Source organism: Salmo salar, chromosome ssa24, assembly GCF_905237065.1.
Source record: "Salmo salar chromosome ssa24, Ssal_v3.1, whole genome shotgun sequence".
NCBI lineage: Eukaryota > Metazoa > Chordata > Actinopteri > Salmoniformes > Salmonidae > Salmo > Salmo salar.
The window spans coordinates 10,740,654-10,759,500 of NC_059465.1; the positions used below are offsets into that span (position 1 = coordinate 10,740,654).

General features: G+C 44.5%; 2 protein-coding genes across 3 annotated transcripts; both read right to left on the reverse strand.

The window, feature by feature from the left end:
- Positions 1-719: 719 nt before the first annotated feature.
- LOC106585109 (bone morphogenetic protein 10-like) lies at positions 720-4,705 on the reverse strand. The gene is made up of 2 exons (XM_014170951.2): positions 3,847-4,705; positions 720-3,260 (listed from the first exon to the last, which is right to left on the reverse strand). The coding sequence occupies exons 1-2, from the start codon at positions 4,238-4,240 to the stop codon at positions 2,161-2,163; spliced, it is 1,494 nt and encodes a 497-aa protein (XP_014026426.2). The 5' UTR covers positions 4,241-4,705; the 3' UTR covers positions 720-2,160.
- Positions 4,706-6,696: 1,991 nt separating this feature from the next.
- LOC106585107 (rho GTPase-activating protein 25) lies at positions 6,697-16,824 on the reverse strand. Of its 2 annotated transcripts, none has more exons than XM_014170949.2 (11): positions 16,387-16,824; positions 12,811-13,013; positions 12,485-12,572; positions 11,767-11,880; positions 11,248-11,455; positions 10,606-10,738; positions 10,191-10,264; positions 9,774-9,895; positions 9,108-9,265; positions 7,819-8,408; positions 6,697-7,617 (listed from the first exon to the last, which is right to left on the reverse strand). In XM_014170949.2, exons 1-11 carry the CDS (start codon positions 16,448-16,450, stop codon positions 7,416-7,418), a joined length of 1,956 nt encoding a protein of 651 aa, XP_014026424.1. In that variant the 5' UTR covers positions 16,451-16,824; the 3' UTR covers positions 6,697-7,415. The 2 variants fall into 2 exon arrangements, with proteins under 2 accessions (XP_014026424.1, XP_045562820.1); XM_045706864.1 differs by having other exon boundaries at positions 12,811-13,047.
- Positions 16,825-18,847: the final 2,023 nt, after the last annotated feature.

An 18,847-nucleotide genomic window follows, 5' to 3' on the forward strand; every position in this document is an offset into this window, starting at 1 on the left:
GCAGCGCACTTCATAATTCCATGGATAGAGATCAGAAGATTATAGGTTTGAATCGCACTGATGACGTGTCACAATAAAACATTATAATAATGATTAATACCTCAGGAAATTCATTTCCATGTGTCCTATCTGTGCTTGGAGTTCTAAAAAGTTAACCCAAAATAAGTTACCAGTGTTATTAAAAGTGAGAAACGTTAAGGAAATTATTCAAAAGCCTCTGAATAACCTATAATTTCCGTTCTCAGAACGCTAATAAAACCTCCCAGGAAAACGTTCAAATAACAAGAGTCAAATATTATCAGAACCTCCCTGCAACATAAAAATAAAAGTTCCCAGAACAGGCAAAATTTTCACTTCTGTTCTCAGAACGTTTAAAAATCTTTCAGTTTTACTGGTCAGGAAACCAAAAACATACATTCCCACAACTTACAAGGAACCAAATGTGCTAACTGGGCTCTTTTCTAAAGATAATTAGGCCTAGTAGGGAGGTTCAGTTTTGCAACCTGTTTATAGTTGTCGGGCCAGGAGAGAAATGGATTATGGTTTCTGATACAGATGTTATTATGATAATATATGTACAATAGTCCTTTTTTAAAGTATTCATTGTATGAAAATATAATGATTTGTTAAGCCTTTTATGCACACTAAGTTTAGGTTTCGCTGCTTCAGTATTTTACAAAAGGATTCACAAAGGAACCACAACAACAGGTAACAAAATATAATATTCATAAAATATTTATAAATTAAAGACATATTCTACAATATGGTCAGGGTATGTACTGTATGTTCACCCTCTGTATGCATATCCATGTTGTACAATTTTACATAATCACCTACTTGTCATAGTAAAATCAATAAATTAATCAATAAATAGGCTTTCACGTTACCCAAGCAGCAGAGAACTGTATTACATTTGTATCACAAGAACACAGAACAACAAGAGAGGACTCCACACAGAACTCTCAGAGGAGGGGAGGAGAGACATGAAGTGCCATACTCTCCACTCATCTTCTCAGCCTGTTCATGATAACAGGCCAAATATATGGAAATCTTTTCCTTAAACGTGAAGGATTTCAGGGCCAGGGGGAGAAGGATGTATGGAAGGTAAAGAAACAAAGGGAGGGAGAGGAGGTTGGAGGGGGCACGTGATGGGGTAGGTCAGTGAGTTGAGCCAGTAGAATCTGTTTCTATTAGTACCCATGGAATCTTGACAGGCCATCCCCCCCCTCTACTCCCCCCTCCGCTCCCCCAGCACCTCCAGCCCTGAGTGGTGGAGCACATGTTTCTCACCGCCAACACCTCCTTATCGGCACGGTGCGGAGGAGTGGGAGAAAGCGGCTCGCACGGCATGTGACTGACTCTGAGGCCGATGTGGGAAGGTGGGTGAGGGCTCGAGGGAGATAACCCAGCCCACCCTAACTGCTGCCCTGACCTCAGCCCACTGTCCTAAATGCCAGGGGGAGGTGGTGGGGATGAGGATGAGGGCAGGCCCCTACCAGAAGTCCAGTCCAGTCAGGTTTGTGTTTCCTTGGGAGGCCTGTTGCTGTTTGGGAGACATGCTAAATGAGGTGTGGATTAGTGTTAGCGTCCAGTGAGGGGGAAAACAGAGATAAGTGGAGAGGAAGACAGGAGATCAATGTCAGTGGAGAGCTAACTGTGGAGAGCCCTATGTGGTCCCACCAGCTAGGCCTATTGGACATCACTGTATGGCTGGTTACTGTATTGCCGGAACCCTTTGAGAGACCTAAGGATAGTTTATTTTTAAAGGTCCAAACTTTTTTCCTCAATTTTTTTGCAAATTCCAAACGTGTTATTTAGCTTCAAATGGCATCCAACTGCTTCTATTACAGAATTATGAATTGGTATCATAGATATTTTACTGTACAAAATAAAATCTACATTTTCCTGAAATACAAAATATACATACACAATGTACAAACTGTTTAGTTTAGATTCATCTTATATACACATACATGTCATAGCTGTTTTTCTTGTCAACTGTTCTCAACGGTGATTCTAGATTCATTTCAGAGTCCATCTATTCTAAAACCAATCCTGCTTGAAAAAAAAATGAAGTCTTTGCTTTGTTCCATCCGCACCCTGTCATTTCTCTTCACGAATGTGTCTCTCCATGTCCATATAACCAGCAGGGTGGACGAGCTATCTGCAGCCACACTCTGCCACCACCATGCCCTCAAACTTATACTTGTACGTGACTACTCCGGTGTCATCCATGTAAAGCAGGGAGATGGGATCCAGTTTGGTTGGCACGCAGCAGGCCCGTGTCACCTTCTGTGGGCTCTTCATGCTCACCAGTGTCTGGACGATGGCGTGCTTGGTGGGCGTCACGTGTTTGGTCAGCGGGTATGTGCAGATGCCACTGCACTCAAAGGCCTCGTACCCGGCAGGCGCTAGGATCCAGCTGTCCCAGCCGATGTCTTTAAACTCCACGTACAGCGACTGCTTCTTACACTGGTTGACCTTGGCGTTGCGGCGGATTCTGGAGGCCGTGTCATAGATCAGATTGGAGCGCATCTGGAGCAGGGCCTCTTCGTCCTGCTCCTCCTCCTCTTCCTCCTCTTCCACGCCCCCCGCCCGGCCCAGCTCCCCCCACAGCCTATTCAGCTCCAGGTCACCCTGAAGCACCGCTTCCGAGGTCTCGTGTCCAATCATCTCGTTCAGCTCCCGCTTGTCATCGCGGTGATCACCGCTCTGGTCGTCGGAGAAGATAATCATCAGGGGTTTGTGTTTGTCATCTGGGCTGGTGTCTATCTCCATGTCTCCCCTGAATATCCTCCTCCCCTCTCCTTCTCCCTCACCGTCTGCTAGTGTCTGCCCTCTTTCCCCCTCGGAGGCCAGGCTTGCTATGTGGACCTCCAGCCTGTGGGTGGTGCTGTACTCTGACTTGCGCCAGTGTTGGACAGCAGTAGTTAGGTCAAAGGCCTCCCAGCTGTTATCAGTACCATAGACCTGCCGTGATGCCAGCTCTACTAACTCCTCCCGTCCTCCACCTCTTCCTCCTGCTCCTCCTCTCTCGGTGTCCTTCGCTGTTCTGTTGTCCTCTCCTGTTCCGTCGTGCTGCTCCAGCTCGTAGATGGTCACCTTGCGGTCGACCCCAGCGTAGAGGTTGCGATCTGTCTGGACCAAAGTATAGAGACGCAGCTCTGCGGCGGTGATACGCTCATTGTGGGGTATGGATACGTTGAAGAGCAGAGGGTGTTGTCTCACCCCTCTACTACCCAAACTGCAGGGAGACGAGTCTGGGGGAGAGGAATACACAGAGATAAAGGCTGTTAATTCATCAGTAGCTCTCCATTTTGATGTTTTAAATAGATTGCCAGTGTACTACACTGCAGAATTGATAGTACAGCAAAAGCCAAGACTTTGTCCAAAACACTTCCGAGGCAATTGTAGCATCCAAATTAACATTAAACTAGATCAAGTTGAATGAATATATCATTGTAAAAAATCTAAATGAATAATGAGAAATTCACAGTTTCATATTCTCGTCCAAATAAAGAAAAAAAAGTTTTTTTGTTATTTGCACAGTGCTGACTCTCAAAAATGTAAGGTGCTACAGTATTTGTAAGATGAAAAACAAACGTAAATGAAAATGCCTAAATTATACTTATACTTGTTTTTACACTATGTATGTTGACCTTCTACAGGTACATTTTGATACGTAATACATTTCTGATGAACAGTTCTGAAATTAATACTCTCATTACACAGGGATAAAGGGCTTACAGTACATTAATTAAAAAAATTCCAAAGCAAAGAACACCACAGCATAATGTGAAGCTAGTACGGCATAAGGACACAGAGTACAGTATAGTGGCTCTCTACCTTCGTTCTTGAAGCTGCGGATGATGTTGGCGGTGGGCATGGCGGTGTGGTCGTTGGCGAAGCGGTTGTACAGCTCCATCATGTACTCGGGCGGCTCCACACGGACACTGCCAGGTGCCTGGGCAGGAGGGCCCAGGCCAGACAAATTGAAGGTCCGGAGGCTCTCCAGCAGGCTCTGCATGTCCACATCCCTGTCCTGCTCCAACAGAGATGGGTCTATGACGCCCCCGTGGCCGTCCCCCAGACCTGGAGCAGGGCGATGTCTCTCTGGGGCCAGGGAGATGGGGCTGCCCTGCCCAGACAGGGGCCACATCAGGAGCAGCAAGGGGAGCAGGGGGAAGGGAGTTCTGGGGATAGAGGTAGCCTCTAACCTGGAGAGCCCATTGTCCGCCATGGAGAGGAGTGCTACTGTTCTTGTGTTGTATGGTAAATCCACAGGGACTATCCAATGTTGAGATTGAACAGAATTGTATCTATCAAATAGTCCACTGGAGGTTGGATTCAGCTTGATGAAGGGTGAGAAACAACAACCGTGTTTTTATCTTGCTTTATCTTGTTTTATCTTGTCGCTTCTCTGGTGACTCAAAAGGTTCTGTTGACCCTTGGAGTTGACCAGTGAGGAGGTCTGTGTTCTGTAGCTCTCCCTGTGTGTTCCTCTTGCTGTGTGTGGAACCCTGATAAACGACTCTCATTCCAGATCTCATGCCATTTATCCTAATGCACACCTTTTGATGTTGTTTTCTAAAGAGTTGAAGTTCCAGCTAGAGGGTGGCTTTGCTGTGTCCAAAGGAGGCATCCCTTGTGTTTTTTCTCTCAGTTTCTCCCTCTGTTCTCTCTCTCTCTCTCTCTCTCTCTCTCTCTCTCTCTCTCTCTCTCTCTCTCTAGCTCTCTTTCTTTCTGTCTGTTATCTATGATATGGTAAGCTCTGCATTTCTCAGTGTTTGTGTCCCTGTGTTTGTGTGTCCCTGTGTGCGTGTGAGTGTGTGTGTGTGTCTGTGTGTGTTATCTCACCACTTCCTTAATGAGGACTTTGTAAACATTGTCCTGTAGCCTGTTCCTTGTAAAATGGATATTTTGTTTTGTGTCGGAGCACTAGGCAAGGATGAGATTGTTCATGTGTTTATTTGTTTGGTAAATGGGGGAGCTGCAGAAACAGGAATTTGCTCCATTGACCATTTATTTTTGACAAATCCATAAAGGGTCTATTGATGTTGAATGCTACATGATATGTCTGTTGGGCAGTGCCTTCCCAAATGAAATTGAAATGTAATGAGGTGTGAGATGTAATGGGCAGCGATGACAAATGATGGACTTCTGCAAGTCTGAAGAACACATAACAAACCGACTGAGATCAGCTGATGAGAACAGCACTGCGCAGATGACCGTGCATTTCATTAGTATTTTATGACATAAGTTGTAATATTTAAAAACTAAAAACTTGGAAAGCATATATTTCAGTTGGAGAGAAAAAGTTATATTATGAGAGCAAGAATAAAAAGTTGTTTCTTCGTCTGTTGTGGAAACAAAGTCGACTACACAACACAACTTTTCCATAATCTCCTTATTACCCACTTGTGTTTCAAAGTTTGCAGCACTTAAGTGCACTTCCTCTTTTAGTTGGCGAACACGTTGCGGATCTCACTGGAGTGTTGGAAATGGGTTATCTCTGTCTGAATGTCTGACTAAGAGGCCCAACTGCCTATTGAATGCACAGGAGTCAAGACGTACAGTTTCCAGTGTGCTCTGCGCTGTGCCCTCACATGTCCGTCAGACATCAGTACAGTGGTTCTGAGGTCAGCTTTAGTCCAGATTCCACAGCCCAGAATGGAGTGCAGGAGGGAGAGGGCTTTGCAACAGCAGACTCCATGCTTTGTAAGGGCAGACTAGTCTCCTTGCATTCCACTGTGATTAGGGAGACAGCATGGAGTCAAAGGTGACAATGGAACTAGAACCTGGATGGATGACTCAAGCTAGAACACATCTCCACTGACCAATGACCAGAGGAGTAATCTACACTAACCTCCCATTTAAAGTCACGTGCCCACTCTCTCTTTTTAAGATGAACGCATGAACGGTATTTTAATGAGTGATTCCAGAACCTGGGCATCCCCTCAATACCTCATCACAACACCTCGTCATCTCAGATTTGCCTTTAAAGATGGACTCCGCTAGATGAATTCATGTTACCGTCAGTTGCAGATTCTCAATTCGGACGTATAATTTAACTGCACTTTTAGAATCTGTATGGCTGCTACTGTTTGTTTCCACATTCATTCAGGGGTCCTCACTCCTGAGTCTCTGACAGTGACCTGCAAAGAGACATTCTTGATAGTGAGGAGGAGATGACATGGGAAGGAACAGGATCTTCCTCCCCCCCCCCCTGTTCCTCATCCTCCGGGGTGACAGTTGACAGACGTGCTGTTATCTCCCCTACGGTCCCTTTTACGCAATGCCTCCTTTGTGCACTGCCAGTCCCCATCTCTCTTCAATCTTCCTGCAATGCTGAAGAATGCTTGATAACACCAGTGTCCCACTTTCACTCGCTCCCTGTTTTTCTCACAAGCACAGACATGCCCGCTCAAACGTGCTCCCACACACACGAATGCCCAAACAGACTTGCACACGCACGCACATACGCACACATACGCACACATTCCAGCCATTTTTCCCCCTGGCCTTACACTATCTTTCTTCTGACCCCTTCAGTGTGTGACGACATTCTCTTTGGCCCTGATCTCATTCATTCTTTCTGTCTCTCTCACTCTATCTCACGTGCATACTACACATATCACATGCAATCCCTCTTAAAAGGTTGTAGTTCAACCATAACAATGACAAACTGTGCAGATCGTTGGTCAGTCAACTTAACCTGTTCTTCTTTATTCATTTGCTGATCAAACAAATATAAACATGATTGGAACCTTAACAATTGAACCGACATGCGCAGCGTTTTACCATGAATGTGATCTCGGCGAACGTTGGCAAAATGCCTTTAAAAGCCGTATTGTTGGCTGTCCAGCGCGCTGCGCTATGAATTGAATCACAGCCAAAATACTAATACAGTCCATTATAGTCCAAGTGTCCTGGACACTATGCACCAGTAGCTATTGCATTTACATGCTGTATGTTATCCAACAATAGAAATGTAACAGCACCTGCATGGTCACATACCATCAACATTTTATAGGATAATACACACATCACATCCATAATCAGCTACACCAAGCAAAGGCCATTCACATACAGTTGCAGCATTCCTCATTTTATGTCTATGCATGTGAAGTGTAGTCAACACCTGCTTTAGATAAAGAGTTTCTACATGGGTTTTCCCACCAAACAAACTGACAAGCTAGCAACATTTTACAGGTCCCAGCCAGGGTTACAGCTCTGGCCAAGACACTGACTCTCTACCTCTCTCCCTTGTTTAGAGATCTCTATGTTAAATATCCATATACTGTATTGAGGGATCTCTTTGATAACTTAAGAGTAAAGGCAGTTCTAGGTTCTAGGTTGGCCCTCGTGGTTCTCTGGTGGGGAACTACTGGATCTAGGTTGGCCCCCTTGTGGTTCTAAGTTGGCCTTCGTGGTTCTCTGGTGAGGAACTGCTTTATCTCCTGGTCCAGCTCCTGGTTGCGTCTCTGGGCCTCGTCTCGGCTGCGTTCTGCGTTCCTCAGCCGGATCTCCAGAGCGGACACACAGCGCTTCTCTGTATCCAGGGCTGACTGCAGCTCCGCTACTGTGGCACTCAGCTCTCTGTTCCTCTGCTGCAGGCTGCATGGGAGGGGAGAGGGAGAGAGATTGCATTTATGAATGCAGAGTACAGTACACTAGTGTTGACGTGGTGTCCTTTCCAATAAAAGAGTATTCCGCATCCTAAATGACACCCTATTCCCTATAGCCCTAGTCAAAGTAGTGCACAATATAGGGAATAGGGTGTCATTTGGGACACAGACAGTATTCCATAATACAGACCTGGTAACGAGGTGCTCTGTGTCTCCTCGGCTGTCCTCCTGCTGTTCAACCTTACTGTCTGGTTGCTGGGCTGAAGGTGAAACCCCAGCTCTACTGGCCTCTGTCTTCTTCTCATGGGTCGCTGGCTGAGACTTCTGCTGGGGGTCACTGCTGGGTTTGGAAGAGGGGGCTGTGATGTCATCATAGGTGACTGTGATGTCACTTCCGCTCCTGGCCGTCCCTCTGTCCCCCCAGTCCTTCTTCTGGACCTCTCCGAACAGAGAGGTCCTCTGTAGGTCCAGGATCTTAAAGATGTCCTCTGAGAGAGTCTTCTCCCCCTTCTCCCTTTTCTCCTCGCTGCACTCTTTGATGTGGCTCCAGCACTTTATGGCCTCCAGCTTGCCGGCCATCCCGGGGACTGGGCAGTTCAGGGTGGGCAGGGTCTGGGTGCGTTTGCGGGGGCTCCCGGACCAGGGGTCCATGGCTGAGGATGAGGAGGGGGCGTGGGGCTGCTGGGGCCCTACCTGGGGGATGGAGATGGTCACTGGATCTGGCCCCAGAGTGCCTGTGTCCTCTTCCTCCTCTGGAGACTCTGACAGAGACCCCTCACACTGCAGGGACAGACAGAATGGGGATTTAGACCACAGAACTAAAATGAGAGAGAGATATCAATTTCTTCTCCAAAACATTCTGAAATCGAATCAAGCTTTGCTTAAAGTGTTCTTACAAACTGCAACACACATGAACATTTACAGAAGTGTAGCTATGCAATGCTTACTGATATAATAATGTATCATAATATACACTGAGTATACAAAACATGACTAACCAGTTGAATCCAGGTGAAAGCTATGAACACTTATTGATGTCACTTGTTAAATCCACTTCAATCAGTGTAGATGAAGGGGAGGAGACAGGTTAAAGGATTTTTAAGCCGTGAGACAATTGAGACATGGATTGTGTATGTGGGCCATTCAGAGGGTGAATGGGCAAGACACAAGATCTAAGTGCCTTTGAGCAGGGCATGGTAGTAGGTGTCAGATGCACCAGTATGTGTCAAGAACTGCAACGCTGTTGGGTTTTTCACGCTCAAATTTCCCCGTGTGTATCAAGAAGGTGTTCCTAATGTTTGGTGTACTCAATGTATTACTCCTTTAATTGCGCATGTATTATACCACGTTCACGGTAGGAAATAAGAGAAGAACCACTTTAAGGTTGCGTCCCAAATAGTACCCTATTCCCTTTATAGCGCACTGCATTTGACCAGAGCCCTATGGGCTGCGTTGAAAATAACTGTGTGATGTTGTTACCTCAGCAGACTCCCAGCCCACAAAGCTGCGTGGAGCGCTGTTCTTCCTGCTGTCACTCTTCCCGACGGGGGACGAAGGAGCCACGTCTTTAGACGGAGGAAACAGAGCCTCATGTTGTCTGATCATCACTGTCATCAGCTTCTGAATCTGAGGAGTACCTGTGAGGAGAGACAAAGCCAAGCGCACAGTCTGTTCACACAAAAGACAGATCTGGAAGGGAATGAGGATACAGAAACAATTTGTTGATATAAATTATACTGTATCTATGCATCTTCATTTCATAAATAATCAAACTGTACAGTAAGGTCAGTTTGTCACTGCAACAGTATGTCAAAATAAAGGTATGACTTTCAAAATAAAAGCATAGGCCTACTGCTGATAATGACAATACCACCCTGTTACAGTATGCACTAAAGGCCTTTTCACACCAGGGTTGGGGTCAAAACCATTTGAATTCCAGTCAATTCAGGAAGTCCACTGAAATTCAAATTATTTTCAATTGTTTTCAATGACGGAGATTTTGGAATTGGAATTTGGTTTACTTTCTGAATTGACTGGAATTGAAATGGAATTAACGTCAACCCGGTTTCACACTGCAATTTCTTAGCCCAGGGCTATCCTTAACATGGCTTAAGATGATCCTGACAGGCAATGGTCTGGTCTCACCCTTCATCATAGTGATGGGGTCCTCAATCTGGGGCTTGAGCAGGTTGATCCCAATGACCGTGGCCAGGTTTTCAACACTCATCTTGTTCACCTTGGAGTTCTGCTGCACTTCAAATAAGAACCTTCACAGACAGAACGTTTAGACAGCAAAGTCACACAGGGTGAGTACCAAATTATACCTTATAACGTTCCCTATTTATAGGACTTAGAATCCCTCACCATGCAGATTATTTTATTTATTTTTTAATCAAACACAAAATGCTGTATGAGCAAGCTGTAGACTAATCATTACAGGGTAGTAATCAAATTGCTTTTCAAATGTTTCAATAGAAGCTCGTTTCGTCAATAGGTTCTATGATATGTCATTCAATTGAATATTCACTACCCTGATCTGTGATTGGGTAAGTGTCAGCTCACCTGCATATGTAGCTGAGGAGGTTGTAGTTGGTTCTAGGAAGGAGACTGATCTGCTCCTCCAGTCTCTCACGACCCTGGGTGGAAAGTGAGTTGGAATATACAAAGTTCAACTAACACACTCTTACTCAAATGACGTAAATGTAAATGTAAATGTACTCAGCAGGCCTGCATGTAGTCATTTTGGCACAGTTGATAGAAATAAAGCTACATTTCAAATGATTGTGAAAAAAAATATGTCCAAGAACATTTGGTTATGGTCATCATAAAAGGAAGTCAAAACCCTTTGATCCAGTACATACTCATTTTGGCACAGTTGACAGATATAGAGCTAAATCACAAATTGTAGCCTAGAGGACATGTTTATTTATAAGAATATTTGGCTAACTTCGTTATTGAAGTAAATATTAGTTCCTACTGCAGCACTGTTGGGGTCCAGCATGGGGCTGCAGTCCAGGAAGTCTTGGTACTGTGTCCAAGGAACCACCGGCTCAGGCAGCTCCCGCAGGTACAGCTTGAGCAACGACGCCACTGTGTGGACATCTGTGTCACTGCAGGGCACAAAACTGTCAGAAACAGTGCACGAGCACACCCACACAGTCGCACGCGCACACGCGTGCATGCACACATGCATACACATGCACACACACACGCACACACACACAAACAAAAACATACAGTTGTGCTGAGTATATTTCTATTTTGTGTTGAATCCAGCTACAAATCAGTTTGTCCCCCTTTTCAACAAATTTGTCACAATAGAGAGTTCAGCATGGGCAGAAGGTTCTTATAAAACTGTCTTTCTCTGTCTACTAGGACAGGATGTGGTGTAAGCCACAGAGCACTAACAGCAGAAAAGTGTATCAGGCATCTCTGTACTATCATCCTCACTGCATCTCTCTCATCTTACTATACAACCTTTAGAAAAGAAGCCAACGGGATTTCAGTTTGTATAAAAAGGGCGTAATAATTGTCTGTTTGTACGTTGGCGCCCTTGAACGTTCCTTCAAACGCTCTTATGTAAGTTAGCTTAGCTTAGTTTAGCGCTGAGGCGTCTCACATTGGGAAGGAAGGTCTCTCTCCGGCGTTGAACGCGTCCCTAAACTGTTTGACTGTGTTGTCTTGTCCCGGCAGTCTGAAGATGCCTTCCTCGCTTAGTCCGTGTTCTCTGATGAACTCTGCACACTTCTGCACCAGGATGGGCACCATGTGGGGGCCGAACCGCTGCTCGTAGGTTACCGTATCACCCAGGCTCTTGCCAAATATCGCTGAGAGGGAAGGAGAGCGGTTAGAGTAAGTCACAGCCCAAACTGGAGAATCAGAGACAGGGTTTTTCAAGTTTGTGGCTAGTTCCTCATGGGTTGCGGCTTTATGTCATGGGCCCGAAGACAATTCCAAAAAGAGTCCTTGAACCAAAAGTCAAGAAAATAAGTTCAGATGACTAGAGACCCGCTTTTTCCTGACCATGTGACCTGACCAGGAAAAACATATTCTGGGTCCTAGTTCTATGTTTTTTTCCTGGTCATGTCTCTTGGTCAGGGAAAACTCTTGTCCTTTAATGTCAGAAGACTATCTGTACCTCCACTAGAGGGTGATCCAACCACCCTGCGCAACGTGCGGACCCACTCCTCCATCTCACTGTGGGAGTTGGCCATGAGGACGTACGGGTACCGCTCCCTATCACCACTGCTGCCTGGAATACAGAGAGGGTATGACTCTCCAACATACTGGGATACATCATACATAGATTGAAAGGTATATCTTTAATTCCTCTCTCAATAGAGAGACAAGAGAGAGACATGGTGAGATGGAGGCTGAGAGAGAGACATGGTGAGATGGAGGGCAAGAGAGAGAGACATGGTGAGATGGAGGGCAAGAGGGAGACATGGTGAGATGGAGGGCAAGAGAGAGAGACATGGTGAGATGGAGGGAGAGAGAGAGACATGGTGAGATGGAGGGCAAGAGAGAGAGACATGGTGAGATGGAGGGCAAGAGAGAGAGACATGGTGAGATGGAGGACAAGAGAGAGATGGTGAGATGGAAGGAAAGAGAGAGAGAATGAGAGAGAGAGAGAGAGAGAGAGAGAGACAGAGACAGAGTCAGAGACAGACTCAGAGACAGACAGACAGACAGACAGACAGACAGACAGACAGACAGACAGACAGACAGACAGACAGACAGACAGACAGACAGACAGACAGACAGACAGACAGACAGACAGACAGACAGACAGACAGACAGACAGACAGACAGACAGACAGACAGACAGACAGACAGACAGACTGTCTTCTGTTTACGTGGTATAATCTCAAAGAGGAATTTCCCTGGGTCATCTTGATTCTGTGGGAGCTCGTTGACTTTACTGAACCTCAGCTGGATTACACCCTGGGGACAGAGAGACAGACTGTCACTAACATCTTAGTAAACAACGCATACATGTCTAGGCTACAGGAAACACAGGTGAAGGACTTCAATAAAGATGGAAACTGAATATTGACAGCAGTAGTGTTGTTTGGATGCTTAAAGGTTTTCCTAACCACATGACCAGATCAGGAAAAGCCAAAGTTAAAGGCTATAACTAGAGCTCAGACCTATCTGCATTCTTCTCTACCCCATCTCTCACCTGGACAGTCCCCTCCTTTTCGTCTTTATGGTAGGTCAGTGTGCTTCCTCTCAGCACAAAGTAGCGCAGCTGCCAGTTCTTTACGATGGACCTCTGTTTCTTCAGCCAGCCAGCCTTCAGAGGCCTGTCCATGGACCTCCTGGTGGAGCCAGGCGAGCCTAACCCTGGGCTGCCCTCTCCAGGCATCACACTCTTAGACCGCGCTGCAGCAGAGTGGAAACAAACAGAACAGCCGTGCTGTTAAAGAGAGCCTTATTAAGAGACACTTCACTAAACACAGCCAGGATGTAAACAAGGCTCTCAACATCCGTCAAGTCAGGTCTTCCTCTTTTATTAATTTGAACATGCATCAATCTGACTTGCAGTAGATAGAAGTGGTGGCCTGGCAGGAAACAGGCCGCCACTGTCTGACCTGCCAAGCTTCCTGTTTAAGGTGCATGCTTCTAGATTCTAGTCGTGATTGTTCAATGGTAGGAAAATAGTGACCTACAAACACAATGTGCTTTCAACAATCATGTACAATAGACTACAGGGAAGGGCAACACAGGAATAATAATACAGTACTTGGTCTCAACTAGGCCTAAATGTAAACAAAGTTGAGTTATTTGTCCTTTGCAAACAGGCCAGTCATTGCTCAACAACATGATGACTTAATGTCTAAGTTGTCTGTGGATGATCTCAGAAGAGAGCATGAGAGAGATAAACGGAAGAGTATGACGAAAGGATGGAGATGGGGGTAGAGTTGTATGCTACGTGGCACACGATGGAGATAGAAAACCACTCATGGATTGGCACGCAGGGTGGTACTGTAGCTTGCCGGACAGATGGTGTGATTGTAATTGAGAGCGTTCGCTCACTTGTTGTGTAATTCACCGTGACCTCCCAGGCCAGATGAAAGAAGAGAAAAAGATGAGCCCGGCTATATAAACAGGAAGTGGCTGCATCGACGGGAGAAACACTTTGAAGGCCCCCCACCTAAAACGCAGACCCTTTGGTCTGTTTTAATAGCGTCATCCCTTGAAGAGGGCCATGTCAAAGGACTCTGGACGAACCTCTGGCCCACACACAGTGAAGTATGAGACGCCACAAAAAAAGGAAAGACGGACACAGACCCTTGAGGAACTTTTCAACTGGACCCAGGGCTTCTAGACTAAGGAGTCCCAATGGAAGCATGAATGAAAATGTTCAACTTCTCAATCAAACAGAGCTTGTTGAAAGAACGCCAGCTCTTTCACATCAGTGGGAATAGTGAGGGGTTGAATGTGCGTGGCCGTGGCACAATCCTATTGAGTGTACAAAGAGCCAGCAGAATAGATGTAGTTCCAAATAAGGATCTCAATTACGTGAATATTTAACCCCTAGAGACCAGTCCTAAATGGCACCCTATTCCCTATGTAGTACACTACTTTTGACCAGAGCTTTATGGGCCCTGATCAAAAGTAGGGTACTAAATAGGGAATAGTGTTCTAACTTCAGCAGTTGAAATGACAGAACACACTGGCCCCATTCAGTTTTGTGACTATACATATTAATTCTGTGTACATATTTCCTATCCCGATATAATGTCATTGACATGTATGGCTTTTGAATCTCTGATGAACAATCGAAGGTAGCCATGCCGTAGATAAAATGTGTGTACAGTGTACTGGTGTAAGGGAAATTATAGAAGTCATCAGGCCTTCTCACACAGTCGCTCTCACACCCAAACACACACACACACACACACACACACACACACACGAGTCTGCAGAGTCACAGCTACTGTTCTGACATTTCATCAACTTCCTGCTGAAAGTACCCAAAGGGCACAGAGAAAATGAGAAACGCCTTGCTGCCTGAACTATAGCACTACATTTTCTTGAGATGAGGACTGGGGTTAAGTTCTCAGGGTTGTGAGTAACTGACTGGTAAAGTATACTGTGCGATAAATTAAACAATCATAGAAGTCAATCAATCAATCAAATGTATTTATAAAGCCCTTCTTACATCAGCTGATGTCACAAAGGGCTGTACAGAAACCCAGCCTAAAACCCCAGACAGCAAGCAATGCAGGTGTAGAAGCACAGTGGCTAGGAAAAACTCCCTAGAAAGGCCGGAAACCTAGGAAGAAACCTAGAGAGGAACCAGGCTATGAGGGGTGGCCCTCGTAGCATAAGAAGTCACTTCTTTTCATAGAAATAATAAGGAACTTGTTTCCCAGCCATGCTGATGTGTACCCACTAAACTACATAAACCTGTCATCATAAATAGAAGTATCCACACTGTTTTCAATGACAACTGCACCATTCCACTAATAGTTTTAGTATGAAGTCTTGACATTGCCATTTTTTTATTTTAGTAGGCAAGTCAGTTTAGAACAAATTCTTATTTTCAATGACGCCTAGGAACAAACAGTGGGTTAATTGCCTGTTCAGGGGCAGAACGACAGATTTGTACCTTGTCAGCTCAGGGATTTGAACTTGCAACCTTTCAGTTACTAGTCCAACACTCTAACCACTAGGCTACCCTGCCGCCCCATATAAGGCTATGTCGGCTATATATGTATTCACATGCACTCATGCACTGTTTTGTTAAGTTATAGGTGCACCACACCTGCTGTAATCAGGTGCATGATCCTTCTGTAAGCCATGGCCCTGGACCACAAACACAGCTTAACACAGAAATATAACCAAGTATAAGAACAACAGTCTATATAAAACACTCTCAGTATGCTGCTGGCACACACAGTGCCACAGTCAACCTCATGTCTAGGGATGGCTGGGTTACTTTGTAAATGTAATCCATTATAGTTTCTAGTTAGCTGTCCAAAATTGTAATTAGAGCCTTAACTTTTGGAATACCCAAACTCAGTAACGTAATCTGATTACTTTCAGTTATATTGGATTACTTTCCTTTTAAGAAGCTTTAGAAGAAGACAGAAAGGATCCATCAAGTGCATTTGGTGTGTCCTCATGACTTGTGGTCTTACCCACTCAGATGGAACAAATTTAAAGGTCCAATGCAGCCATTTTTATCTCAATATCAAATCATTTCTGAGTAACAATTAAGCACCTTAATGTGATTGTCTGTTTTAAATTAAACTGGTCAAAAAGAAACAAAAGTAGCTTCTTAGGAAAGAGCAATTTCTCAAGCAAGAATTTTGCACGGACTCTGGGAATGGTCTGAGTGGGGAGGGGAAAACGGAACATTTGCTGTTATTGGCAGAGAGGTTTAGAACTCTCTTATTGGTCTAGTAGCTAATGTACTGCCTGGTGATGTCACCAGGCAAGCCAAAACTCCATCCCACCAAAACAGGCTGAAATTTTAAGCGTTTTTATCTACATTTTCACAATTTCACAGTAATTGTTATTATTCCAACCGCAAAGTGTGGAAATATAACTTTAGAAAATCCAATTTTTGACTGCACTGGGCCGTTAAACCCACAGGTCCAGTCTCTATACCTCTTCATAGACGCATGTAACACACATGCACTAGTGTACAATGCTACTGATGATACAACAACACATTTTCCTATTTACGCAAACGCAATGACTCCCAAGAATAGCTTAATGTTTAGGATAACATCCAGTAACTTACCTATTCTAGCTGTTTCAGCTTTGAGGGTGCTGAAGTCCCAGTTCCGAGGTAGCTTGAGAGACATTATTCCTCCTTCATAGAAAAGATCAGTATCTCACTTCACAACACACGCACACATACACACACACTCACGCACACACACTCACATATGTACACACAGCACACACACATGTATGAGGGGTTTTGCTGTAGATCTCCAGTCTGTCTGTCACACTAAACCTTTCTGTATCTGACTTCCTACTTCCTGTATAGCTACTAATCTATCTTTTTCAACATGTCAAAACACGTTCTTTCATGTTCCCTCTACTTCCCTCTAGATACATGTTCTGCTATTCTAATACTGCACCGCACTGTAAATACTCCCCTCTCCAGGTAGGTATATCATAGCAAGTGCTCTACGATAGAAGGTTTCAAATGACGAACCATTCACCAGTGTCACTTAACCACTGGTCTCCCTTTATTCTCTCTCAGGAGGAAGTGGGTTTCGTTTCTGGGTTGCAGTCTCTTCAAGCTGTGGCAATGTCGCTTACCGGCAACATGCAGCCTACGGTATGTGTTCACAGCCATACATTTCAACTAGATTTTTTGCATCTAAAATTGTAACATTGTGGCTTGCTGTTATAGCGTTGGTGATTTATTTTAGAATTTATGCACTGATTAATATATTACAAAACTGCCCAAATGAGAACCACAGCCCAACACACTCTGAGGAAAACTATAGGCAGGGGTGAAAGTAGGCTATAATGTTCCTGCCTCATTCAAAGATACAGTATTCATTCTTAAAAGTCTAAGCTATTGCGGTTCCAAGTTGACATATAGAATTGTTTTAAGATGGTCATACTATAAATCATTTAGCTATTTGATTTGACATTTTAGGACCCATTTATGTATAAAAAAATATATATAAAAGGATTTGATAAAATATTGAATTTGGCCTTTACTACTGTAGCCCAGAGAAACTCATTAAATAACATATTCATTAATGGCAAAAGACAGTCAGAAAATACATAATAAGAAACACGGTTTTGAAGTTTTTGTCCTATATCTAGGAGATTTAAGAAAGCTCAAGAAAATAAATATATATAATAATAATATATATATACACAGTACCAGTCAAAAGTTTGGACGCACCTACTCATTCAAGGGTTTTTCTTTATTTTTACTATTTTCTACATTGTAGAGTAAAACTATGAAATAACACATATGGAATCATGTAGTAATCAAAAAAGTGTTAAACAAATCAAAATATATTTTAGATTTTAGATTCTTCAAAGTAGCCAACCTTTGCCTCGATGACAGCTTTGCACACTCTTGGCATTCACTCAACCAGCTTCACCTGGAATGCTTTTCCAACAGTCTTGAAGGAGTTCCCCACATATGCTAAGCAGTTGTTCGCATACCGCCACGACAGATCCACAGATGACGCAATCATAATCGCACTCCACACCGCCCTTTCTCACCTGGACAAAAGGAACACCTATGTGAGAATGCTGTTCATCGACTACAGCTCAGTGTTCAACACCATAGTGTCCACGAAGCTCATCACTTAGCTAAGGACTCTGGAACTAAACACCTCCCTCTACAACTGAATCCTGTACTTCCTGACGGGCCGACCCCCAGGTGGTAAGAGTAGGCAACAATACGTCTGCCACACTGATCCTTAACACTGGGGCCCCTCAGGGGTGTGTACTTAGTCCCCTCCTGTATTCCCTGTTCACCCACGACTGCGTGGCCAAACACGACTCCAACACCATCATTAAGTTTGGGGCCAAGATTCCTGCCATCCAGGACCTATATAATAGGCAGTGTCAGAAGAAAGCCCATAAAATTGTCAGAGACTCCAGTCACCCAAGTTATAGACTGTTTTCTCTGCTACTGCACGGCAAGCGGTACCGGAGCGCCAAGTCTAGGACCAAAAGGCTCCTCAACAGCTTCTACCCCCAAGCCATTAGACTGCTGAACAACTCATAAAAACCCCCACCGGACAATTTACATTGACCCCCCCGTACACTGCTGCTACTTGCTGTTTGTTTGTTAACTATGCATAGTCACTTCGCCCCCACCTCCATGTACAGATTACCTCAACTAGCCTGTACCCCTGCACACTGACTCGGTACCGGTGCCCCCTGTATATAGCCTCATTATTTTTATTCTTATTGTGTTCATTTTTATTATTACTTTTTATTTTAGCCTACTTGGTAAATATTTTCTTCTTCTTGAACTGCACTGATAGTTAAGGGCTTGTAAGTAAGCATTTCACGGTAAAGTCTACACTTGTTGTATTCGGCACATGTGGCAAATCAAGTTTGATTTGATTTGTTGGCTGCTCTTCCATCCCTCTGCAGTCCAACTCATCCCAAACCATCTCAATTGGGTTGAGGTTGGGTGATTGTGGAGGACAGGTCATCTGATGCAGCACTCCATCACTCTCCTTGTTGGTCAAATAGCCTTTACACAGCCT